The 27,160-nt window shown below is 40.1% G+C and overlaps 1 protein-coding gene across 12 annotated transcripts in view; it reads left to right on the top strand.

Moving 5' to 3' along the window:
- LOC134618944 (membrane-associated guanylate kinase, WW and PDZ domain-containing protein 1-like) overlaps nucleotides 1-27,160 on the top strand; it is an 89,517-nt gene that overhangs the window by 42,426 nt on the left and 19,931 nt on the right. For 2 of the 12 annotated variants that reach the window (XM_063464579.1, XM_063464587.2), the window contains exons 3-12: nucleotides 10,458-10,577; nucleotides 12,407-12,595; nucleotides 13,709-13,976; nucleotides 14,567-14,649; nucleotides 15,232-15,279; nucleotides 17,801-17,858; nucleotides 18,015-18,127; nucleotides 19,446-19,568; nucleotides 20,816-21,001; nucleotides 21,218-21,829. In XM_063464579.1, coding sequence (XP_063320649.1) covers nucleotides 10,458-10,577; nucleotides 12,407-12,595; nucleotides 13,709-13,976; nucleotides 14,567-14,649; nucleotides 15,232-15,279; nucleotides 17,801-17,858; nucleotides 18,015-18,127; nucleotides 19,446-19,568; nucleotides 20,816-21,001; nucleotides 21,218-21,829 — 1,800 coding nt within the window. Of the gene's footprint in view, nucleotides 1-10,457; nucleotides 10,578-12,406; nucleotides 12,596-13,708; nucleotides 13,977-14,089; nucleotides 14,302-14,566; nucleotides 14,650-15,231; nucleotides 15,280-17,800; nucleotides 17,859-18,014; nucleotides 18,128-19,445; nucleotides 19,569-20,815; nucleotides 21,002-21,217; nucleotides 21,830-27,160 lie in introns of those variants that run through there. The other 10 variants (XM_063464586.1, XM_063464585.1, XM_063464583.1 and 7 more) reach the window with 10 other exon arrangements.

Here is a 27,160-nt window from a genome sequence, read left to right as displayed (position 1 = left end):
ATGAATCACCATGAGGATGTCCATTTAACATAATTATTCCAGTACTCAGAGCATCTACTCTAAGGTGAGGACATTCCTCTAAGGTGTGCAACTTCAAGGTCTGTAATTAATTTCATAGCACAGCTCAGATGCTCCTGCAGTTTATGGTGCATGTTCAGTAGCAGTGAGTGAGTGGCCCAGTATTAGGAGTGAGGATGTGGGTCACAGCATGCACTCAAACAGGCCACTTCAGGGACACATGTCCCTTGCTCCAGAGCTTTTTATGAACTGCCAGTGAGGACAGAAGCTGGCTTTGCTAGCTTGATATTTATAGTCCATACTCTGAATACACTATATGTATTTACATGCTACTTCTGCCCTCTATCTTTGTCTTATGTAGCTGAAAAAGGTTGGGACACTGGCCACATACAGCTCACAGCTGCTCATAGCAAGTGATAACTTGTTCAGCCAGGTTGTCACTACTGGATTCAGCATGCAGAAAATGGGCACCGGATGACAACGCTAGCTGTTAATACATTGGAGTATTACCTGCTTTATTCTCACATCAGCACACTCAGACTTCACAGAGACTTTGTAGTAGGGAGCTAAAGACTGTTTAATGTCCTTACTGATTGCATTTCATACTGATTTGAGTTCTCCCAAGCTCCCCTCTTGGGTAATGTCAAGAAAAGTTCATAGCTGCAGCGCATGTGTGAGAACAGCTTCTTCTGTGCATATGTCAGTGTGGGTGCTCAAAACTGCATGTGTGTTCTTGTTGTTAATTTGGTGTCCTATACAGATTGGAGCTAAATTTAGATCAAAGTGCAGCAGTGATAAATGTAGGCAGACACGCAACACTCTTATGGTTGTACTTCACTTCCTATTCAGGAAGGTCATTAAAACACAAATGCATAACAATACCATCCAGTCTATTACACAATAATTTAATCACTCTGCAAACTGGAAAAATCTGCTTTACAAATCCAGCATTTACTGCATTAGATTGCTTCGAGTTAAGTGAGTAGTGGGTCTCTTTCCTATATGCTCAAGTGCTGCAACTGACCACTTTTGTGTTACTGAACAATTTGTTGTGCTTTATCTACGAAATTAAAAAAATAAAACTGAAGTCTAAGATAATTTATTTAAATTACTTTTAAAATTATTTTTTAATGAAATACAAGAATGTTATTTAATCAAGTGAAAATGTCAAAACAATCTACTGGATTAAGTCTCTCGAATGTGGGTTTGCAACTTTTCGTTTTGTATATTTGTAAATTAAATCTATCAGTCGATTTATGAATGTTAATTAATTGTTTGGGATTAAAGAAATCACCTTTGGCACTGGAACACTGACAGCTTTGTTAATAAAAATATATCATATAACAGCATATTAAATATTATTTAGCAGCATATAAATAAAGCATTTTTTTCCCTTCAAAAAGGCAGAAACGACTGAGCATTAAGTGATTTTGCTTGTTAAAGGACCTATAACTGATTATCCAAATTGACCAATTCATTTTTGCCAGTCATCTAATGAGTTCATTGATATTGCACAGAAAGGTGTTGCAGCACTACAGTGGCACAGTCGCAGAGACGATGTTAATGATGTGGGAGAGGCGAGAACAGGCTTGCCTGGACTCTTTTATCCTTTTAGCAATGCTCTGTGTGTCACACACTCAAACATGCACATATCCAGCTTCTTAGAGAGTGAGATGCAATTCACTCAACATCACAACACCAAAACAACATGAAGGTGGAGATGTGCGGAAAACCAGAGGCGTGGTTGTATGTTCGTGTGAGAAAGTGTGAGTTGTTTGTTCTGCAAGAGATGTCACGTGGCCATTAGGTGATTATTTTTGTTGTGTGTGTGTGTGTGTGTGCTGTGTATCTGTACTGCCTTCATCCTCCTTCACTCTCTCGTTCTCTTCTGTGCTGTTCCACCATTTGGCAGATGCTCTCTGTCATAACAGCCTTGTACGTCCTCCCCTCCTCTCCCTGTGGGAACAGACCGGAGCGGCTGATTGACATTAAGAGAGAGTTAGGTACTGATTGGATGTAATGTGTTTGGTTTGTAAACTCTGCAAAGAGCTAGCAAAGATACACTTTTTGTGTTGGACACCTCAGCTAGAAGGGATTTGCCGGGGCCTGTCCACTAAAACCCAGAAACGTTTTCAAAAGTATCAAGCGAAATAGACAAATTAACCTTACGTGAAGTGAAAATCCAAGATAAGAGTGGAGGAGTTGATCTTTAGGCACAGACCATTCACAGCAACAAAAAAATGTTTTTCCTAATTCCTTATTTGTTAATGTGTGAGATACTTAGATTCTTAAAAACAGTTCCAAATAGAGAGAGACATTTACAATTATTCATTTCAAACTAATGTAAAGTGCACTGAAGTGGATAGGTGAGTGACATGGGTGCAAATTTTTCTTCATTCTGTTCCATATCACTAATGGATATGACGTAAAAAAAGATGTAAAAAGATCCAAACCTCACTTTAAACAGTACAGGCAAACCTAATGCTTTAAATGTTCTGCTCTATACCTTATTTCAGTGTATACTATAGTAAAATAACTAACACTGACTAACGGTGGAAAATAACAGATAGAAAAGTTCACAGTATCCTCAACGAGCCTCAGTATCACTATCATCAGACAGAAATTACCTTTACGGACTCATCCGCTTATATTAGAATCTTTTCAAAGTTTTACAGCCTCCTCCAGAGTAAATACATCAGGTAAATAGCAGACTGACAGCCTACAGTTGCTGCAGATGAACAGCGGCGACTTGCTTGTCCTACAGTGGCCACCATAGCTAAGATTATGCACTTGAACTGGGAGGGATGGCGAAGCAGACTTCAGTTGACTGCAATCTGTAATCCACCCACATCTAGTGGTGAGATTTTTGCACACTGTACCTCTCTCTCTTTTTTTTTTTTTAAAGATTTTGTTCTAGCAAGTCAAACAGTGATTTGTTAACCACAACACATTGCATCACATGACTCTTGGTGAACTAGCTGATCTTTCGTATTTTGTGCAGAATCTTTAGAAAGCAGCAGTCAGGCCTGCATGGTCTACTACTTTGACACTGATATGATATTGAAATGTCTGTTTTTAGTGAAATATTTCAACAACTGTTGCATTAATTTTTATGAAAAATACAAGTCTCCATCAGTGTGAACTGGAATCTTGGTAATCTTGTCACTTCTTATCCAGCTTCAGCGTCTAATCAAATCTCCAGCTGGTTTAATTGTTTTGGTTTTTGACCAGATAGCGGCAACACTGTCTTTTGTGTGTTTATCTACTATAATGGTTAACATAAAAACATAGCCATCAAAACCATCAGCTGCTTGCTTGGCAGTAGTCTCTTAGTGCTCTGTCCAAAATCACTTCCTACTGAATGTATAGTCTGCTTCATTTATTGTGCACTATTATATTTAGCAGCCTGAATTCTGAATGTGTAAATTTATCCATGAGTGCACAACAGAACCAAAAAAGGGTGCCCGTAGCAAGTAAGTACGACTATTTTTGCTAGAGCCCCACAGTGCAATGGTGTTAAAATGACAATGACTCAACCGCAGACAATGATGATGCAAAATTACAATGGTTTGAGTACATTGACCACATTCTCAATTTCCTGCTCACTGCAGAGCAAACATGCCAGCAAAGCAAATACTTATCTGGAATCCACGATGAATTTCTACTTCTCTGTATCCTGCTCTTGATTTATTTTCAAACACCTCAATATTCTCGCATCTACTACCATGCTGAGATTTGCATATTTAAACCCATATATGTGTTGATAGAAAAACTCTCCTCAAAGAAGTCATTAACAGTGGCAAGGAGGCTGCAGAAGTTGTGAACTCAAACTCAGATGAAATTACACAAAGCTGATCTGTGACAGAATACAATTGATGGATTTCCTGTTTGTTGTACATGGCATACCCAGCTTATTTGCACAGGATACGCCTCCAATAATTGTTATTTCAGCTTCACTGTGCAGCTTTAGATAAAGGTTTGTTATTCCCGCTAAAATCTTGGGTTTGTCCCGTGAGCTGAACTGAAACTGAAGTACTTCAGTTCACTATTTTGTACCTTTGGGAAACAGCCAAAGACACCTTCAGGTAATATGTGACCAAGGTAGACATTTAAACCTTTTGGGAGGAGGGGGTAAAATTTTGTGAAGTAGTATTCATGATGAATAAAGAATCACAGAATGGTTAAGATTAACGACTGTTGCGTTTCACCCTTGTAAAATTCTTTTGTTTTTGAAAATCTCTCTGTTTTTATACATAAATGAATATTAAGTAACCCAGCAATAATTGGGGATAATAGAAAAGACATTTTGATACGTTTTAACCAGTTATATCTCATTTATACATATGTGTTGCATGTAAGCCATGTGTATCATTTACTGTTACAGACACTGCAGCCTGCACCATGCTACTCAACTCGTCCCACGAGCCTGTACTATAATTTAACGTTGTACTTGCAGTAATATCATATGCATGGGATATACAGAAGTTATGAATAATTAAGTATGGTAAAGTAATATTTGTATTTGCTGTTGCATCACTCAAGATATGCGCTGTTACAGACATTATAACATTATAACATTCATATAACGTTCATATAAAAAATATTCTCATTAATTATAAGCTTTTTGTTTTATTAAAAAATCTAACATTGAATTGCTCTTTAAAAAAATCAAGGAATATTGAAAAATTTCGAAGTGGATAAAAATCCCTTGCTTATCACACTCCAGCCTGCAAAAGTAGAAATATCAAGGTTTGTTTTTCTTTGTCAGATGTTGTAATTAAAAACTGACATTAGAGGCAATGCAAATATGTTATATATCATAATTCCAAAGGTATTTACAGTCATATAACCCAAAAAACCCTCAACATTAGCTCTAAATAATATTATATACTGGGAAATAATGTATTTCAGCAGAAAACTCCCTTTTGTGTGTGTGTGTGTGTGTGTGTGTGGCTGACCTGGGCAAGGAAAAAAAATATTGTTGCATATCCTTACTATGTTAGTCAGTTAATATTCTCTACTGAATAACAGCCTGTGTTACACTAAGAGTGAGAACTGATTGATGGGGTTTCTTTCTAATATTGTAAGATCTTTACCTTACAATAGAAACCACCTTGAGTTAAATGTTATTGTGAATTGGCTATGTAAAGAAAACTGAATTAACAATGTTAGCAATTTACTAAACCAACCCTATGTCATCATATATATTTTTTTAACATTGAGTGGATTTAAGACAAATGTTCAAACAGTAGTGAACACACAGTCAGCAGCAGGTCCCTGTGGTAGCTTCAGTCTGGGTGAGATTAGTATGTTTGAGTTACTGTTGAAGGAGCTCCTCTGTACACTTGAAGCCTGACGTGAAGCCTCTCTATCGGGAACAAGCTGTCTAAAACGCAGTCTCAGCCCGTCACTGTTATATAATGCTACGACTGTGTTGTTTATGAGTAGCACAAAACGCATTGTGCTAGATTTAGGTTTTACATAAGCCATTTTTAATGCTTATTGCTGCAAATTACAATAATTATGTAGCACAAAAAGCAGAACTTAGAAAATGTACATAAGCACTGCCAGTATGGTTTCACTATTAACAAATAATGATGTTTTAAAAATCAGGATGGGTGTGTATCCAGCAAAGGTACAGAAATTCAGAAACATTTCCTTAATCGTACGATGAAATGCTGAATTGCTAATTTTTTGAATGTGCATGTAGGTTCTGGTCCGTAATAATTGAGTAAAACAGATTTTTAATCACTAGAATATCAATTGGATATACAGGGAAAGGAATGGGAAAAAGTAGTGAAGTCAAAAATTTAATCCACTGTATAGCCTTGCAATAGTGCAATGAGTTTGTGAAGCTTATAATGTTTGTCGAGAGAGATCATCCATCCATTTGTTTAGTTTTAAGCTTTGGATTGTGCCGTTGTACTGCCTTGATTTATTTATTTTTTTTATAAGGGGTTAGTGTTTATGTCCACCCTTTGTACCAAACTTGGTGAAAACCGAGTATTTACATGCACTTTTTCATATGTTCTCTGAGCGAATAGTGGCTCAACTTGTATATGTTTAGTGTTAAAAGTGAAGGCGTTTCCAAATGTGCTTGTTTCTTATTTGCCATCCGTGCTTGTACAGGCTGTTTTCTCACAGTAAAACAATAAAGTCCATTGATGGCTGACAGAGTTAGTTAATCAGAGTTGGGGTCAGGACTCACCATGGCACTGTCATTGTTTAACTGGACAGAGAAAATAGACACTGACCACACTGATAATTCAGAGTTGAGTCTGACATCACTGCTACTGTCCTACTACAGTGAAAGCATTGAAGCTGTCCGTGCTGCTGTTTATTCAACAGGGATTATTTCCTACACTTGATAAAATGCCTTTAGTTTTGTTTATGAATCTGGCGGAATAGACTTTTCTAGAAAGACATCAGTGATTCTTAAGAGAACAAATCTCCTCATCAAGTAGACTGTCAGACGCTGAGTTTTTAAATCTTAGCTTCGCAAAGTAATTTGTTCTGTGGAATAGCAAAGGGGAAACGTGGCGATGTAAACGAACACACAATATTAATTTGTCAACTGTCATGGATTTCACTATCATATTTAGGTATCTCTGAATGTATCAAGGTATTAGGCACTGAAATTAATAAGTAAAGCTCCTTTATAGTGAAACAGGATTTACAGGAACAGAAAATGTTTGGCATTTTTCCTTTAGGAATTAATTAAACCTTTCCTTTGTAATATGACTTTTACAGTAGACTACAGTACTGTAAGGTTTTTCATTGCTGGATTTTGACAAAACAAACATCACTGTATTTGTTAACAATGCGACCTTTGTTTATTTTATTAAAACATGCAAAGCACTGACTGCTTCTTGTTGATTATTATTCACTGAGAGGGACACAGACTTTCACATGGCTGTGGAAATAATAAAAAATGCTACATAATAAATTTCAGAGCAGAGGATTAAAGGACAATGGCACTGTAGCACTGAAGTGACTGTTTTTCTTGTAACTTAAGCTGGTGTAAGTTTGTAAGGCATAACTGTGGAGCTGTGTCATTAGATAATTGTTAACTTGACTCCCATTCCCTGGTCACTGGATTAATAATCCATCCATCCATTCGCTTCTGCTTATCCTTTCCAGGGTCGCAGGGCGTGCTGGAGCCTATCCCAGCTGTCATAGGGCGAGAGGCGGGGTACACCCTGGACAGGTCGCCAGTCTGTCGCAGGGCTAACGCATAGAGACACAGACAACCATTCGTACTCACATTCACTCGCAGATTCACACCTATGGGCAATTTAGATTAATCAATTAACCTATCCCCCTTAACTGCATGTCTTTGGACGGTGGGAGGAAGCTGGAGTACCCGGGGAGAACCCACGCAAACACGGGGAAAACATGCAAACTCCACACAGAAAGACCCCGGCCTGATGGTGGAATTGAACTCGGGACCTTCTTGTTGTGTGGCAACAGTGCTAACCACCGTGCTGCCCTCTGTAGTGCACTGTCCAGTACACAGTAGTGTAGAGAAATCAACTACAGCCACTACAAGAGTATCAAGTTGGGCTCACTCTTGGGAACAAGAAGATACTGTAGTGTGAGACGTTTACTGCAAAAGCAAAAGATCGTGGCTTGGATTAAAATGGACCCTCTTCACAATGTTAACCACGTGTTAAATCTGATTTAAAAAAGCTATTTTAACCATTTAAAGACAACCTTCTTCTCTGCAAAAAAATAGGTTTATCTGCATACACATATTCCTTTACAGTGCACCTACTACATGATATAAATGATTGCGTTCTACATGACACTTTTACATTATTTTTAAGGTAACAAGTACTTTATTTATCCCAAAATATGGGATAGTACTCAACTAGTTTAAGGATGAGGCTTTTCATCCGTACTGTAGTTTTTGACTAGTCTTTTTATCCCGAGCCATTATAAACAAGACATCACATCATTACGATTCCTCAGTTGCAGTGATGGTCCTGGAGCAACATTGATTGTGACACGGCCGTCTCAGATCGTTCCACCTGTTAATTCTGCTCATTTATAATGCTGATAACACTGACCAGTGATTCAGCTACTAAAAGAACCAAGCATGATGATGCTGGTCACATAGGATCCTTTAAATGTTAGATGTTGTTTATTTAATTGATTTATTTCATTTCAGAATTAGTTTAGGTGTGAAATATGTAAACTACAAATTTCCTGTAAAATTCTTCTTATAGTTTCTGCTTTAATTGACTACAGTGTAAGTAAGCAGTGAGCCCACGGTGACTTTGTTTGGATTGAGATCCGGTGCACGGGGATTTATGTTTGCGACTTTATTAAATGCACCCAAATATGATGACATTTTGGGAATGGATTGCTCGCAAGCAATAAGAGTGGTTCCTTACTTTACTGATGCAGTTCCACTCATGGGGTTTAAAAGACAAAAATATTTTAAGAGAATGTTGTTTTATATATGATGGTGTGCTGATGTAACAAAAGCTTTAATATTTTATAATGCGGGCACATCAGCATTAGTGAGCCTATCAGAGCTCTCTCTACTGTGGGGAATAGCCCTGAATAACAGCTCCATTCCCAGCTCAGCAGACAGTGTCATTAGAGCACACCGAGCCTCAGAAACATCATCTTCCACCATGGGACCACCCAGTGGTATGACTCAAACTCCCAGAGACTGTTACTTTCATCTTATCGTGATCCACTAAGAGGAATAAAAAGCATCACTTTGCTCGTGTATTGCTGCCCTATACAGACAGTTTGATGATTTATCATGTTTTCTTCATGTGAGTATTTTTGTTCATGGTTTAAATCTTAGACAGCCTTGTGTAATAAAATTTCCTCCTCCTTTATCTATTTATCTCGAGTATCATTTTCAAAATGGCAGAAAGGAAAGCAAAAAAGAATCGGCGTTTCCTTTGCAGGGCAGGTGTGGGACTGAACAGTGCTTGGTAAAGACTTGTTTATTACAGGGTGTTTGTGGGCTGGATGTACCTTGAGGGATAGACTGTGTGCTTGCATACTGCATGGGCTGAGGAAAATAAACATGAAAGAGTCTTTTTGTACTCCTCGCTCGACTAGAACGGTGACTTTAAACTATGTGAGAAGCACAATTACTGCACCCATCAACTCAAAAGAAATTCAGTGATCCCCTGATGACAGAGATTAACATTTGTATTTTTGCCCATACACCTGTATTATATGTCCAGTCTTGATTAAATGTAAGTAGTAATGTTAGTAGTGAGTGCATTATCAGATTGAATATTCAGTTTGTTTTTAGTGTTAATTAATCTGAAGCTATTCAACCATCCAACAAGCAGTTCTGAAGGATTATACTGATAGCTTTAGTTGTGTTATAAGGTAGCGATTTCTTTTCAGGTTTGAACTCCTGCTTAATTCAGTGAGGTTCAACTGAATGTGGCCTGCAGTGCTTCACACTGGTGCAAGGGTTGCGTGTTACATTCAAGTCTCTTGTTTAAGCCGGGTTTTGCAGTACCTCCTGTGTGTATGTATATGCTCCTGTACTGATCACAGATGGGTTGCAACTTCCATCAACCATCTGGCATCTCATCTCCCTTCAATAAAGTCAAAGACACAATAGCCCCTGCCTCCATTGTCTGGTGTCAGCTTCCTCCTATAAAGTGTTCTCAATACAAAGTAAAACACAGCAAACCGCTAATCATTAACTCCAACAGGAGATCAGGCTCAGGGCAGTTGGGCCAGCAAGAAAGACAATGATCAGACTTCTAATGAGCATTTCTTTCAGAATTATGTCAAATATACCGACTTTCAGGTATAAGCTCCGGCTTTATTTTGTCTCAAATTAAAAGGCATTTGTTGTACTACGGTTAAACTGAACGGCAGCTCAAAATGCAGTGTAGCTTCCAAGCAGTGAGCATGCATGCTTTAACAATCGATAATAATTTAGTTAGGATCCCTTTGGCAAAACGACTCTAATAGTATTATGTCAGTCCATTTTACAATTTCAAACTCACCATGAAGAAATTGAGAGATTGATAACACTATCAGGACTAGTGTATTGCTAAAGGTGACCTTTTTTCATCTTAGCGGGCAGCACTTTCCCATGAGACGGAGCGATGGCTCAAGATGCAAAGCCTTGATTTAATTTCCTGACGTAATATTCACAGCCACTCAACAGACACTGCGCTGCCAGTGATGGCTCTGAATTACAATCACACCCTCTTCATTTCAGAACACTTTGCTGTGGCTGGTCATCATCTCAAAAAGCTGAATGAATCTTGCAGCGCTGGCTGCATTTCTAACATTAATGACAGATTTTTCAGTTGAGAGAGAGAAGTATATTGAACATGTTGCGCAAGGAGGAAAAGTCTTATTTTACTGTCATTCTATCCTAAAGATAAGTGTTGACTTCAGCAGCTTATTATTAAACTATTTCTTTTTTTTCCTACCCCTAGGTACAACCCGCCCCCCTAGAGACGGAGAGGTCCCAGGGGTGGATTACAATTTCCTGTCTGTGGAGGAGTTCCTAGAACTTGAGGAGAGTGGCACGCTACTGGAAATAGGAACATATGAAGGTGAGGAGGAGGAGGGTGATGATGATGATAATGATCATAACTGGCACTTCATGTGACTCATGATTGCGCAGGTGTCCTCATTCTCCACAGATACAATGAGCGTAGCAGCCATCACAGTGTTTCCTACATGTAGGCAGGCTACAAAAGCATGCATTCAGTTGATTCTGATTATACAGTGTATGATGGGAGGAGATGCATCCAGGAGACAGCAGGTCACTCCACATCTGGCCCTCTCACTCTGATTAGGACGGTGCTGTGCAGCGCTAAGTCTCATACTAACACAAACCTGTGTGTTTGTGTGCGTTGTTGTGGGCGCGTGCGTGCTTGTTCACAAGGCAGTGTGTTATGCAGGCCTAAGTCAGATTTGTGTGTGTGTATGTGTGTGTGTGCGTGCGTGCATGGGCTTGGTTGGGAGGGAATGTTACGACATTAATCTGCTTGGCACCGACTCTGCTGTGTGTTGGCACGTTTCTTCCTTTCACGCAGACAATGTCAAATACCTATCCACAGGAGGCTGTGGCCATCCACGCTAGTAGATGAAGATTGGATGATTGATTCTCAGCAAAATCTGTTTGAGATGTTCAAATATCTCTAAATATAACTATAGAAATAACTTTAGAAAATGCCACTTTTTTAAATTTGATTTTAGTGGAAGAGTTGAAATGAAGGGAGAGGATATAACCAAATTTAAATGATGGCTTGACCATCTGCCAGATGTTCTTATCTTCCTTTTAAGTTTAAAGATAGAAGAGTCATACAGGTCACATGCATGAAAATGTAAAGCTATAGAATCCACATGGGTAGCTCAGCTTAGCATAAAGAGGGGGGGGGGGGGGGGGGGAATTCAGAATTGCATTTTCTGGACAGGGCAGGTTACCCTTTTCTCCCTGCTTCCAGTCTTAAGTCAAAGCTCATCAAACTGGCTGCGGGGTGTAACATACTGTATTGATTTATTGAGTTTTGCAAGAAAGATAATGAGTATATTTTTATCAGGCAGGCAAGCAATAATTCACTGCTTTCTGGTAATAGCTGGAAGTGGTTCTTGTTTACAGTCAGTTGCTTTTCTTTTTTCTTTTACATCTCAGATAGGCTTGTAGGTGGGGGATTTTTTTTTTTTTTTTTTTTTTGTAACCCATGTACAGAGCTAGTTTAGTTGTTTTTCTTTTCTAATGCCAAGCTGCGCTAACTGGTTCCCCAGGCCAGTTTCAACTGCAGAGTAGTTAATTGATTGAATGTATGGCTATTGAGTTCACACTGGCATTATGTGGTGTACATAACACCATACAGTATATACATTATATACTAACTTGAAGAGTACTTTGAGGACTCAGTTTCCCACAAAACCCAGACCTTGTGATCAGACCAGCGTTATATTGAACAAGCTGTTTCTTTGTTTGTGTTAGATTTTGCTTAATCTTTGACAATCAAACACTAAGTAGCTTGTCACACGTTACTAAAAACATACTCAAGGATGTAATATTGGTTCCCACTTCCCCAAAACAATTTTTTTAGAGCTAAAAAGTGGCTAAAACAAGCTGTGTGCTGAGGTGGTCCACAGTTTTGATCGCTATGCTGTAAAGCCTCAAATCCAAACTAAAATCTTTTAGCTTTCCAACCAGCTTCTTATTTCTGCAATTTCTAGTCACATTGTGATCCAGCTTTATGTCTTTTCCTCCTAGCGTAAGATTAGGAGGTTTCATAGATGCTCTTCCTGCTTATCTCCCTGTCCCCAACTCTTTCATTTTTATCCCCATCTTCCTTTCTCTGTTTCTCGCTCTCCCTCCTTCTGCGTCTCTCTCAAGCATACTAATGTCCTCCTTGTTGCCTAGGTAACTATTATGGGACCCCCAAGCCGCCAAGGCAGCCCATCATTGGGACAGTGATTCTCAGTGATGCAGGCTCCCATCAGTCCACCCCAACACGCACCAAGTCCTACAATGACATGCAAAACGCCCGCGTAGTGCCTGCTGACGACGACGATGACGACCAGGCCACGGAAATGAACAACAGTTTTACAGGTGAGGGCACCGCTGCCGATCCCAAAGTTTGGAAATCCAGCTTTCTTGGTTTCCGCATGTGTAGCATTCCCCGCGTGTGCTTTGCTTCTTCTCCACTGGATGTTTGTTTAAGCGTGTCTCGGTAAACATGTATGTGCCCAAGATTAGGAACACAGAAGGAAAGAGATAATGTGTGTATGTTTATTATCCTCTCCTCTGCTGTACGGTGAGGGGTGTCTGGCGGTTACATCATGTCTTTGTGATGCTGATTCCTTTTCTGTGAGCCTCCAAACACTGCCATCTGCCTGTGAGGAGGGGTGTAGTGGGGGAAGGTTTAGATTACAAACTGCACTCAGTGTTCAGAATTTTCTTTCTTTGCTCTGGTTTCAATAACTACATTATTTTTTTAAAGCTTTTTCTCACTAAATTGCCCCTAACATTTACTCACATTTACCAATTCTGAATATTTGTCCCTTGGCTGATTGAAATCATGTTTATGCCTGCTGATTCTCAGCATATGTCAAGAGATTAGCTGCCGTTATAAACTAATTCCTAAACAAAAAACTAAAGAATGAGCCAAAGTTTTTCACGATTCTCTTTCTTCTGAGGGGGTTTATCCTGTTTTGAGTGCAAGACATGGTGTCTTTTTTTTTTTTTTTTACTTGATCCTGTGAAACTATGCCCTCTCTGTGTCCCCCTGCTAGGCTGCCAGAGTGTTGAATTTGCATTTGATCAACCCTGAAAAGCCCACGGAAGTGGTGGAGGATATTTGGCCAAAACTGGGGAAGGAATGGGAATGGGGGCTGGGATTGACTAGCTTCAGGAGAAAAAGGCCTGTGGGCAGAGAGGTAAAACGGGTGGGGGCCAAAGTGAGTTTGAGAGACAGTTGCTGAGGAAATTAGCATATTCCTGTGACCCTTTTCAATACACTAGAAATGGGCGGGAACCAAGCAGAAGAAGGGAGAAGTGCTAGCACTTTAGTGTGGCTAGAGTTGCCTGATGTGATCTAAAGAGAATAAAGACTGAGCATGTTTGCTTTTTTTAATCTCTTCCTTTCCTGCATGCATAATATATGATTATTATTTTGTTTGTTTGTTTTCTGTTGTTGTTCTGTGTTGTTGTTACGTCACCCAGGATCCTTAGTACGTAGTCTCTTTCCCTCTCCTTTGCTGTGCGCAGGTAACCCTAACGACCAGGATGAGAGCCGCAGCGGCATTCTCCGGCCGTACCCTGCACGTGACAATGCTCTATCCTGTGGTCTGAACAATGCGGCCACCTCTACCGCAGAAAGCGGGCAGCAAACCCTTGCAGAACCACAGGTCTCTCCAGAAGACCCGCTGGGACCACTGCCTGAAAACTGGGAGATGGCCTATACTGAGAACGGGGAACTTTACTTCATAGAGTATGTATCAACAGACTCTCGACGCCGCCTGTTTATACATTTTTTTGGCCATGGCTCACGCTGTAGTCGGTGTTTTCTGCATTTTACCTGCACTATTATCCCTTTTGTTCGTCCAGTTGCTTGTCTTCCCACTTGATTTGGTTTTTAGGCCTTCCCAGCCAACCTGCCCAGCCCCCTGGGTGCTACTGCTTTCCTGTTAATCCCTGCATGTCCCGATCTCAAAAGGAGATCACATCCTGATCACCTGACTACCTCCACCTCTCTGTCCTCTCTGCAGCACGGCAAAGGCACAACACCAGGACATGGCTGTGTATTTTCAGAGCTTGTATGTTCATTTCTGCTATCACTGAATTACAGAATGTTCTTGTTTAACAATTGAGGGAAAAGTCAGGTCGCTTACTGTTTATTTCCTTGCTGTGCCTCTCTGTTCTTTTCATTTGCGTTTGCAGCACACCTTCTGTCCGCTGTAAACTTGCTGACGTGTTTTTCCTAATTCTCATTGATGCATTCGTGTCCCCCTGCTGTGCTTTTATATGTCAGTCTGACAGCCTGTGTTGAATTATTCGGTTCTCTTGTTTGCTTCCTCTCAGCCACAATACAAAGACCACATCATGGCTGGATCCTCGGTGTAGAGACAGAGCCTCCAGACCGCTGGAAGAGTGTGACGATGATGGTAAGCTTCTATTCCTCATTTATTAAATCAAAGCGTTCATCCACACTCCTGTGTAGTGGTTCAGGAACAGCAGGGGATGCTCGGGGTCTCAGAAGTGAGGCTCCTCTTGTTTATTGAGTGATGCCGTTGTTAATTTCTGGTGCTGTTTTTAGTACATTCATTTGGTTTTGATTGAAAGATTTGTTAGAAATTGGAATGTGCTACATTTGTCTTGTTGTTAGCTCTACTGTCATCAAAACCTGACATATAATTTTCAAATAAACAGAAAAAAAACATTTGATTAATTCCAAATGACACTTTGTTTACAGCTCACTCCAAACACAAATTGCATAATTGCCCCATCAAGTGGTGAAATCTAGAATGGCACCCCAAGTCTCTCTAGATTTCTCAGGGTATTTTGAGATGTTGTTATATCCCAAGACAGTCTTTTTCTAAGGGCTTTCCCTTTTCCTTTGTCTTTCTCCGACTGGTCACGTCATTCCCTATTTGCTTTGGATTCTTGCATCCTTGATCCACCTTCCATCTGCTATCATCCCTTTTTTTTTTCTCTTCATTTTCTCTTCTTTGTTTCATCCTGCTTTGTCCTTGGAGAAGAAGGGATACATACAGAAGACCTGGAGAGTGATCTAGGTAAGGTTTTTGGAGGTTTTATGGAGGATATTTTGCTATATTAAAATTATATTATATCAAAGATGCCATTCAAAACTGATCATCTCAAAGAGGAAATTTAATTGGGCATTGGTTTCAAATCCAAGGCCCTGAATTCTGTAAGGAAGATATATCAATTTAGTTTAGAGCAAAGGTAGCTGCAAGGGTTTAAATGAGTTGTTTAAAAAACAAACAAAACATGCATGATGCTCTAGTGCAGGGGTGTCCAACTCCAGTCCTTGAGAGCTACTGTCCTGCAGCTTTTAGATGCATCCCTGCTCCAACACAGCTAAATCAAGTGGTTGGATTACCCCTTCAGCATGCCATCAAGTTTGGCAATGGCCTGATAACAAGCTATTCATTTGATACAGGTGTGTCGGAACAAGGATGCATCTAAAAGTGCAGGACAGTAGCTCTCGAGGACTGGAGTTGGACAGCCCTGCTCTAATGCAAAGTTATATTTTCATCTCATGGTGCCGAGGGATGATGACCATAATATATTCTACTGGATTTTGTGGAAAAAAAGATGTTTTGTTTTTTTTTCTCGAATATCTCACAACATTATCAAGCAGAGCTATTAGTAAGAATACAAATGCCAGACTCATCAGAATGGATGTTCAATCTTTAATCTGCCCGCTCCAAACTACAAAGCCTGTGTAATGTCTGATTTCACCCACGTGAGAATAGTGCAGTGAAGATGGCTTCAGTTCAAGGATAGCAAATAAATCCGTCCAGTGTACCATCATAACTTGCATCTTAGTACGTGTCGATTTTTGGCTGTTGGTTTTATATTTCTTGCTCTTCTACCTAGATATATCTCTCTAGGCTTTAGGCTTGTAATAAAACCACAGTATTTATCCATCACATGCATTACAGTGAAATATACTGTATGCTATTGTTGATCCTGAATTTTTTCCTAACATCCATTTATGGAGGTTGTTTGTTTTAGGAGATCTGAATCATGTAATCTGCATCGGATGCAATAAAATGTGATATTTTACTGCATGAACAAGAAGAGTTATTAGCCGTAAGTGCACTAGTACCATTTGTAATATGTTATACTGAGGTTTCACTGGGGACACAGGTACATATATGCACTCAGAGTTTTCTCGCAAGCAGGCAAATTGCTCAGCTGCTGATTCTCATCCCATTTGCAAGTAACACAAACAGCCATGCAATGGAACGCAAGCTCAGTCTTAAACAAGACTCTGAATGTCTGGCTTCGAGCCTTTATTATTCCAGGCTGCTCAGATGCAGACGGTCTGTGATTATTGATTGTGAAATCCAGACTCTTATAAAAGTGTTTACTGGACTTCAGAGAAGCCCACAGGAACACAAGGAGGTAATGTCTTTGTCTGAAATCAAATACAGCGAGATAGGAGATCTGAGATGCCAACATCTTAATGGGAACATGGCGCGTGGTCATGAAATGTGGTTAGGTCTGTGTACAATGTGTAGGGGTGTGTTCACAAGAGGTAGTGATGTAATGTATGGTAATACTTAGCAAAATAACTGCATCATGCTTTTCAGTTATTTATTAAATGGTCAGACTGCATTTGTAGCCACATGCCTTTGCGGTCTTGTTTGAAGCTGTTTGGTGTTATTTTCTCAGTTATTGTGTTTTGGCCATAATGAGGATAGTAAAATTGGTTACAGGCAGCTGGAGAGATATCCAGCTTGTTATTTAATAATACTTTATTACTGGTACCCATGTACTGAAATCCTTACGATGTAAAGGGAAAAGAGAAGAGTTTGTGCTCCAAGCACAGTTTTACAAAAAAGTAATAAACAGGGGTGCACATAAGTGGTCCGCAGCTGCGCATTCACTGTCAAAATAAAAGACGCGCACCAGATAAGAAGTTGCAACGCGCGTTTGCGTACATATAAAAGGCACTGTTTTTGTCCGCTAGAGTGGGATTTTCACAGCATATTCTGCACCACATCTCTGTGCATTCATCATTTGTTTGAAGCCAGCTCACCTCCTGCAACCAATTTTCCTAGAATACGCGCTTCTTTTGCAGTTCGGACTCCTTCTGACATTTCTTTGGAGGTGGAGGAACGCCAAAGTAATTGCTTAAAGGAGCTTGCTTCTTCAACATCTTTAAGAGTTCGAAACAAACGTCTGTCCTCCTCCAGAAAATCTTATGTACGCAAACGCGCGTTGCAACTTCTTATCTGGTGCGCGTCTTTTATTTTGACAGCGAATGCGCACCTGCGACCACTTATGTGCACCCCTGGTAATAAAGCTGAAGTTTTAACATGGACCATGGAAAAGTGTTTTTCAGTGCTCAGCAGGACAAAACCAAAACTACAATTTCATCCCCTTTTGGCATGTATGTTAAAATCCATCGTTGGGATAAAGGCAGCGTGTCCTTTCTGGTGAAATAGTTTTACTCCTGTAACTGTGGGACTGAAAGACTGTGTTACCCAAACCAAACTATCCCACTGAGCTCTGCTAAAATGTAATTTTTGTCTTCAATGCTGTGTACCTTCTCTATTTCAGAGCTGCCTCCAGGATGGGAGAGGATAGATGACCCAGTGTATGGGGTGTACTATGTAGAGTAAGTGAATCTCCTTATTGGCAGCTTGCAAAGACAAACGGGGTTTCTCCAGATGAAACACCCTTGTACAAATCTCTTCTCTGCTTAAGTGAATCTGAGACTAATCAGTCTCCAAGTTATTATCTTGTTCTCTCTCCCTCTCGCCCTCTGTCTCAGTCATATAAACAGGAAGACTCAATATGAGAACCCGGTGGTGGAGGCGCGGCGTCGAAAAATCCTTGAGCAGCAGCAACAGCCGCAGCCTCCAGAAGGTGAGCGGTATATTCGAGGTTCGTTTCCTGCCCTGGCACGGCACCATTTCTTTCTTTCTTCATGTCTGTCAGTGTCATGTCCTTATAGTTTGTCCACTACTATCCAGGGCTTTGGCCAGACTGCTTGTCTCTGAATTAATTCGACTTTAACTTACTTAATGAAAATGGGGGGGGGGGGCAATATAAATATATATTACTGTCACTGAAATCCAAAGGATTAAAAATGGATTCTCATAAGGACGTTTCACAAAAGTAGAACTGGCCCAAGCCAGGGGTTGTCTTTGATGTTTAGGTTTTAATTTATGTGATTTATAGTCATAAGTGCCATTTTGTATTTGATCATTTATCCTGCATTACCATGAAAAGGCAAGAATGATGTTTACTTTAGAGATTCAAAAACTTTGAGTTGGCAGTCGAGGGTGAAAAGACTGAAAGAGGTGAGGCAAAGATGCATGCATGAGGATAAGGGCTCACGATGATGCACTAACAGTAATAAAATGCATTGAAACGCAGTATATTAGCAGCAAATTAACTGGCCTGCTTGCTATACTAATGCAATAGCCAGTATTCTGCCTTTATAGCCATATGCTCTATTCTTATTTGTTAGCTGTGCCAAGCCATGAGCAAATTCAATTGGTTCCAGTATCTCTTCTTTTTTTCATCTCAGAAGTAACCTTTGTCTATTATTTATTCATTCAAACTCAGATATGATCAACTCAGTTTAAGTCACTGTTGTTCAAGGTACACAAAAAATTCAATACAGTGGCAGACAGTCTAGTGTAATGACAACGCAACACAGACACAACTGCCGTGATTTAAAGTCGGCGTCACTGAAAGCTGCCTGTACGTCCATAAGAACATCGGAGAACAGAAGTGACTTACTCATAAGTAACTCAGCATATTTTTAAAAGTGCCACTGACTGCATGAAAACATTACTCTTCACACGCTCCACAGCCCACAAAATGTGATAACTGCATTTCACAGTTTGCATGATGTAAGTCAAAGAATAATAGAGTAACAACATCCATTTCTATTAATTGTTTTCATTTGTTTTAACAGTACTAACACTCAGACTGTGTAAAGTGTTTGTAATATGACGCTTTTGCAACAACAGATATAATTTTGCTGCATAACATTTGCTGAGATCAACAGTATGATATACACGACAAAAAAACACTAGTAGAAGTACAGATAAGTATGAATAGTACTTCCTTTCAGCTCCGTGTTTGTGTGTATTTTGCTGTTAAGTGTTTCTGTGTGCATGTGTGGCATGTAAATACACCTCTGTGTCGCACGTGTGTGGAGTAACGTTTGGATACAAATGTGTCTGTGCAGAGTGGATAGAGGAGCACTCCTCTGCAGCAGCTCCACTGGCAAACTACGCACCAAACCATCTGGAAACCTACAGGGACCCACAGGTCCCACCAACTCTACCTCCTGTCCCTACAGGAGTCAAACGTAAATCATTATGTTTATAGACTTTATATATTATTACTATGTGTTTTTTCAAAGGAGTTGTTTCAGCTTGCTTTTTCTTTGTCTGTTTGTGGGTGGCGTTACTCAGAAGGTAATTTTTGGAGTCCATTTGGATCTGGATGTGAATCCAGGAATTTTTGGAAGGATTCTATACAGTTTACAATAGAGCAAAATTGGACTTTTCACACAATCTTCAGAAAAACAAACTGAAAAAAATATGATCATAAACCAATCCAGAAAGCCTTCTGGGACTGATTTCGTGTCTTTGTCGAGGGAATTTTTAGCTTTGGCTGAGAAATAGCCTTTTACTACTTTTTTTTTTTTCTTCATTATGCGCTCTTAAGATTCCCAAAACTACATCCTGTACAAAATACTGTGCAGTCCACCTAATAGCCTTAAATGGTACATTTCATAGAACAGTCAGTTTCTGAGAAAACAGCTCCTTTGTCGGGGATTAAGAAATCTTGCCAATTTCCCAACTTCTGTTATTATACTCTTTCTGTTCAACGCATTGAAGAAAAATGTGTACCTCAACCATCAATGTATTATTGTGAGATGGGAAGTAGTACTGCAAAAAGGCATACTGTATATTGCAAACAAATACAAACCAAAGAAAATAATAAGAAAGCAGGATTCAAAGGATGCCAGACGAACACAGTGTCCAGTTTTAAAACCCATCAAGTTGGTTTGGGATGAACTGAACAGAGCTGTGAAAGCAAAGCAACCTAATAAATGCAACACTTTTTTTTTTTTTTTTTTTTTTTTTTTTTTTTTTGGAAAATTCTGCAGTAACATTAATGGCATACTTTGCAAATAATGTTTCTTTTTCATTGTCAGGAGTGTGCTTAGCCACAAAATGGCTAATTCATTCAGAATACATGTTTTAAAATGATTTTACACCGATAGATGATGAAAGATGCATCGTGTAAATTTCAGTACCAACTGGAGAAGTGGGTGTGGTTTGACCAGTAGTGTTGTTTAATGTGAAAACAGGAAAGTAATTTCAAAAACATTCATTTTTGTTTTCATTTCCACTAAAAATTACAACTGTGCCTTTTCTTTTCATTTTTTTTTCATTTTTATAGTCATCACATATTTAACTGCAGTGAATTCATGTAACTTCTGAATCTGAGGGACAAAATTCCCAACATGCCACCTAAAAGTTATTCGTGTTCTGTAATGTATGTTATGCGGATGGATACAAGAGTTGTTTCTGCCCCACTCTGCAGGGGGGAAACCTTTCTTTACAAGAAACCCAGCAGAGCTGAAAGGAACCTTTATCAACACAAAGCTGAAGAAAAGCTGCCGCGGCTTCGGTTTTACTGTGGTTGGAGGAGACGAGCCAGATGAGTTTCTACAGATCAAAAGTCTAGTGCTGGATGGGCCTGCAGCTTTGGATGGCAAGATGGAGACAGGTGCAGTACATGACCACCATCCACAGAGGGCACTGTTTTCTTTTTAAAAACGTTGTGTTGTCGTTTCCTGAATCCATCTCTGTATTCTTTGAGTCTAACCGCCACACAGCTGTGATTAATGCCAGATATCACTAACAGTGTAATGTGAATCTGACCTGGTAGGGGTTTTAACTGTAAACGGCAGCATTACCAATATTGTGATCTTTCTTTGTGCAGGTGATGTCATAGTCAGTGTGAATGACACCATTGTGCTGGGCTACACCCATGCTCAGGTTGTGAAGATCTTCCAATCCATCCCAATCGGCTCCATGGTCGATCTGTCTTTATGTCGTGGGTACCCGCTGCCCTTTGACCCTGATGACCCCAACACTAGCCTGGTGACCTCGGTCGCAATATTGGACAAAGAGCCTATCATCGTCAATGGACAGGAAACGTTTGACCCACCTTCCAACCAGGCCGGACCCATTAACGGCTTGCGTGAGCCACGGCCGCACAGCCCGTCAGCCGAGGTGGCGTCTAACGGCTCACACGGCTACACCAGCGATGTGGTCACCTTGGCCTCGTCCATAGCCACCCAGCCCGAGCTCATCACTATCCACATGGAGAAGGGAGACAAAGGTTTTGGCTTCACCATTGCTGACAGCCTGACAGGGGGAGGTCAGCGGGTCAAACAAATAGTGGACTATCCGCGGTGCCGTGGCCTAAAGGAGGGAGATATTCTGATGGAGGTCAACAAAAGAAATGTCCAAAATATGAGTCACAACCAGGTGGTGGACCTGCTGAGCAAATGTCCCAGAGGCAGCGAGGTCACTATGCTGGTGCAGAGAGGTATGTATTACATGTCTTATAAATGTATATCAACAGGGGCGGAGAAACAGATGCAGGTAGTCAAGTTTTGACATGAAAAGGCTATGAGATCAAATACACAAAAGAATATAGTGCTGAACAGACAACAGCTTGAGCAGTTGGCACACTAAGAGCAATAAGGGGGAAAAAAAGCAGCAGAGACAAGTGAGGAGGAGAGTGGGTGGCAGAATGAAAATTGGACGGACCAGAGCGGATGAAATGAGAAGAGGTAAAGAGACGATGGGATGAATTAGAATGACTGTGGACGAGCAGATGAGTGTGGGAAGGAGTGGGAGGACGGGTAAGAGCTGAGATGAATGAATGAGAGGGGAGGAGAGGAGGAGCACGTTAGGTCAGGGACTCGTATATCAGAGTCGGCCTTCACTTTTACTACCTGATGTTAGTTATTTGACATGCTGAGCGAATGGTGTGACTTCTCATCTTCCGTTTTGATGTGTTTTATTTCCAAATTACCCTGGAAATTACTTTGGTCCTGAAAGCATCCTGAAAAGTCATTGTTGAACAATTTCGATTCTGGCTTCAGCTATAATGGTTGGTTTTTTTGACGGGGGGTGTTGTGTTGACGTGATTGTGGCCGTTTCATTTCTCAATCTGCTCCCTAGCCAATCTTGTTCCGAGATGTTGCACTTTTGACCTGAAACGACCCGGAGTTAAACGTTTCTCTCGCTGAAATGTCAACAAAACATTTTGCGTGACAGAGTTTAGAGTATTCACGTGGCTACTGAATGACATTCAAGGTCCCTCGTTTGTGTTGAGTCCTTATTGTTGTTAAATTGTCATTCATGTTGGCTGACCCAGATCTGTATTAGTGGCAAGTTGCACCCCACATCAATTATGTCCTCTAATGAGCTGACCTTGTGCACTGCAGCTGGAATAACACCACTGTATTGTGTTAAATGTCAGCATCATTATGAACCAGTGTGGGAGAGAGAATAATATGGATGCAGAGCAGTATTTCCCCCTGACAGAGCAGAGAGGGAGGGGTGCAAAAGTAAGGAGGAGGCCATAGGCAGTCACTGGTGACTGACAGCAACGTAGATCATCTCCATTATGTTTGATATCAACCTGCCAATACTGTTGGATCAGGTGAGTGACCAGGTGATGAAGGACAAAGTACACAACCACAGGCTGCTGCATAATACCTTTTATTAACAGCTGACATCCAGTTCAAGGTCACGGGGTACCTGGAACCTATCCCAGCTGTCATAGGGTGAAAGGTGGGGTACACCCTGAATAGGGTGCCAGTGTAGCGTGGGGCTGCTGTCTGAGAATAACATTGATAACTGTGAGATAAACCTCGTAAAAGCCTCTAAACAAAGACTGCCAGTTCAGAGCTTTGATGACAAAAGATGACCTCGAGCAAAATTCAGAGCGAAGGACAAAACTGTTACAATGTGACTTACATCTGCAAGCATGCAGTGTGCGCTGACCAATGCAATATCTTTGAAGTATGTTTAAAGCAAATTTCACTAAAGACCATCTTATGATACTATCAGAGTAGTTGGTTCAAGTGACTATTGAGCACACATTATATAAATCTGCCTTTGCATGTTTCTTTCAAGTAGTCTTCAGGAATAGTTCTCTAGGCTTCTTGAAGGACACTCAAAGCTCTTCTTAGGAAGTTAGTTCACTGCCTTTTGTTCCGTTCTCTATCAAGATGATCCCACAATCTTTAAATAATGAGGTCCGGGTTCTGAGGAGGCCAATCCATGACTGATAGTGTTCCATTATCAGTTTTTTCTTCTACCCAGATATGCTTTTCCTGCATTAGCAGTGTGTTTGGGATCATTATCATGTTTGAAACTTAAGTCGTTGCCATTTAGATAGATAGCACTGATCTGATGATACTTTCCTGCATCCATAATTCCATCAGTTCTGACACCACTGGCGGAAATCCAGTCCCAAACCATGATAGGATCTGCCTTATGTTTTACAAATAGCTATAAAGGCTACACATGGTCACACATGGCTTCTGACCTTCCATTGCTGACAATTATTTGAACCAAAGTGAAAAAAAAAACACCATTAATACCTGTTGCCACTGATTTTTCAGTCCAGATCTTTGTAATTTGGCACATCTCAGCCATTTTTTCTGTTTCCCTTCCTAAAGAAGTCAAGCTTCTTGACAGCCCGAGACCATTTTTGATGAGTAAACAGTAGATGAATCAAGTGAGGGGCCATAAATCCAGCAAAGATGATGAGTCACATCTTTGCTGAATTTTTTTCCTGTTTTTTAGAGACATGCTTGATTCTGTTCGTCTGCTGTAGATAGGTGTTTGTTTGTTTTTTCAAATTTTAATTAATTTGGAAGCAAAATGAAAAAAAGAAAAGAAAAATGAGGGGTGACTTTTAATCATAACTGTATGTAAACACATGCCTCAAACAAGTACCTCAAAACCAGTCCTGGTTCTGCCCTCCATGCCAAGCTGGACAGCAGGACAAGAGGGTAGCAGGAGTCTTTCCTTAGTACTAGCGTGAGAGATGCCCAAGTTGATATTGGACAGTTTTGTCAGGTATAGCTTGCACGTGTTTAAGAGTGTAAAAACCCACCTTTAGTTGATCAAAAGGAAATTAACTTTGAAGGCATTTATCAAAAAACTGTCCATTCGATAACTAGATCACGTTAACTGTTGATTAGGTGATTTTAAAATGCCATTATGGTAAATTATGAGTAGGTGTACATGACAGATTAACCAATAAATATGAAAAATAGTTTATAGTTGTAGCTGTTGTTCTGATCAAGATTTGTGCTCTGTTTTCTAAGACTTATGCTGTGACCTTTCAAGGATCGCTAGTAGCTAGCACATAATTGTTCCCAAACAACAGTTATAGGAGGTAAAAAGAGTGAGATAAGAGGAAAAGCAGAGGATGAGAAATATGAGAACTGGGGATCATGTTTTGAGAAACTAGAGGTGGAGGATTAGAGGAGAGAGTGTGAGATTTGCTGAACAGCACTGAAAGTTCAGCAAGGGGAGCATATATGAGGGGATTGGTTTTTGAGATGGAGAGGAGGAGGAGGAGGAGGAACAAGGTGGACTTCAGCTAGAAGAGAAGTTTAATCGGTTCATCTGTGACTCATCAATCTGCGTCGTCTGACTCAGAGTCAGCAGAGTCCGGTCTTAGGAGAAGGCGCAAATCACAAGGTCAGAACATCACAGTGATTTATCACCAGGATTGTTTTCCATTCAAATATGACAGCTATTTTTCTGTTTCCCACGCCGGCTGCAATTTTTAGCGTGCTTTTCTTTTAATACAAAATATTCTGTGGCAAAACTAGAAATAGATCTTCATAGGTTGAGAAAATGTGCAAAACAAAACCGAACATAGTTTAAGTTTTTTTTTTTTGTTTGTTTTCTAAGAGTCAGATTGAGTTGTCTCTATTATCGCATATGCACAACAAAGTGAGAAAACATCTTCTGGAGTCGTACACTCGTTTGTCCCTGTCGCTCTGAGGCAGCATTGCTCTGAACTCTACAGTGTCAGGGCAGTTTGGTGGTGGTTAATGTGAGATAATGTGCACAGTGAGTTCAGAAGCTCTGTGACAGAACACATTGGGTGTGCATTTGCAATAACTGTAATGCTCCCTGCAGTGACATAACAGTGAAATGAGCAGAGCCACATTGGCAATCGCTGTTCCTCCAAATGTGTAGTTATCGAACATCTCGAGCAGAGGATTTCAAAGTTCTGGTGACTGATTTTTAGAGAGCCTTCATATTCTGAATGGCTTCACAGAATAAAAATGCTTCATGTAAAACAAAAAAACTTTAGGTGTAGGTGGATGGTGGTTTATTTTGGACATTGTAGGTTTTAGGGTTGTTTTTTTAACATTAGGGATGTGGTTGTTGCAGTGTTTTAACGTCTGCTGTATTTCTGAGATGGGAAGGTTCACTTTGCTGTGATGGCTCAAACAGATGTGAAGTAAAAACCCTCCTTTAGTCACCACCTGTGCTGCTAGATAGTAACATGACATGAACTATGGATGATTAAAATGTTCTTTCCTCACTACAATCTTGCTCCACTATTGGCCTTACGGGCTGCACTTTGAGGAGTCTAGATCTAGAGGAAGGCAGAATGTGTGTGCAATTAAAATTAGAAGTGCAAAAGTACCCTGTACAGGTGAAAGAAGTACATGTTAAACTCCTGCATAGCAGAAGATATTAAAAATCCAAAACATAGTTGTGGATAGTGTTCTCGAGCCAGGCGGGTATTTTCCTAAACTCTGGAAACTCGGTCTCATTTCTACTAGTATAGATTTTTGTCACTTTACCTGCCTTGATCTAAAACCACTGTACAAATAAATCCACTCTCATGTGACTAATGTGCAATGAGGAAGTGTGGATTGCAAGATATACTTTTTTGCATTTTAATAGATTTTAATGCACTTTTTAAGCTTTTTTTTTTTTTCTTAGAAAACTTTAAAGATAACATCTGGTGTTCTCAACTACATGATTCTTCTATGTAAAGGAGGCCAGGCCAACTATGACTCCTCCATCTTGTCTTCCCATCGTTGTTGCCATGACAATCGTGCACAGAGCTCCTGTCCCCTGAGAGACAGAGAGAAAGACGAGAGAAAATGAAAACCTGGAAGAAAGGAGAAATAAAAATGGAGAGGAAATAAAGGCATTGGAAGGAAAATGCAATAAGAGATAAAGAGGAAGTGAAGGCAATATCATTTAGGGTAGATGAATGGAGAGAACCCCATTGGATAATGGGACAATTCTTATATGTAGTGAAGGGACAAATATTTACAGATTTGTCTCAGCTAAAGAGAGCATTACTCATGCTGTACACCCTCTGACCATGTATATAGAAAACCTGGAGGAAGGACCATTCGCACTCTTCACTCTGTGTGGGCTCTGCATAGACCCACCAAGGCCACAGCATCAGTTGCACATTGAAATAGTGGGCCATTCACATTGTTGCAGATTCAGTTTAAAAAAAAAACCTCAAGCTTTTTCACAAGATAAAAGAACGCTCCCCCCTGCATGAATACTTTCTACCCACATGACAATGTATAAACACATTGTGGGGGGTCAAACCTACTCCATCATACAGATTGTTTTTTTTTACATGCATACTTTCAATCTACTGAACACAGATGTCAACTGGTTTGTTGTAATGTTGCGACTTTCTAATGTGAAAAGCCATTTTCACATTTTCTCGCATATACATAGACAATATAAAATTGAAAAATACAAAAGTACTATTGGACACTAAACAGTCTTTAACCTGCCGGCTTCCCAGTACAACGTGCATGTGATGCCCAGTTATGCCAGTGTGAGAATAGAGTAC

The sequence above is a fragment of the Pelmatolapia mariae genome, linkage group LG20 (genome assembly GCF_036321145.2).
Source record: "Pelmatolapia mariae isolate MD_Pm_ZW linkage group LG20, Pm_UMD_F_2, whole genome shotgun sequence".
Classification (NCBI taxonomy): Eukaryota; Metazoa; Chordata; class Actinopteri; order Cichliformes; family Cichlidae; genus Pelmatolapia; species Pelmatolapia mariae.
Note: the sequence above shows the minus strand (reverse complement) of the source record. Positions and strands in the feature narration are given on the sequence as shown.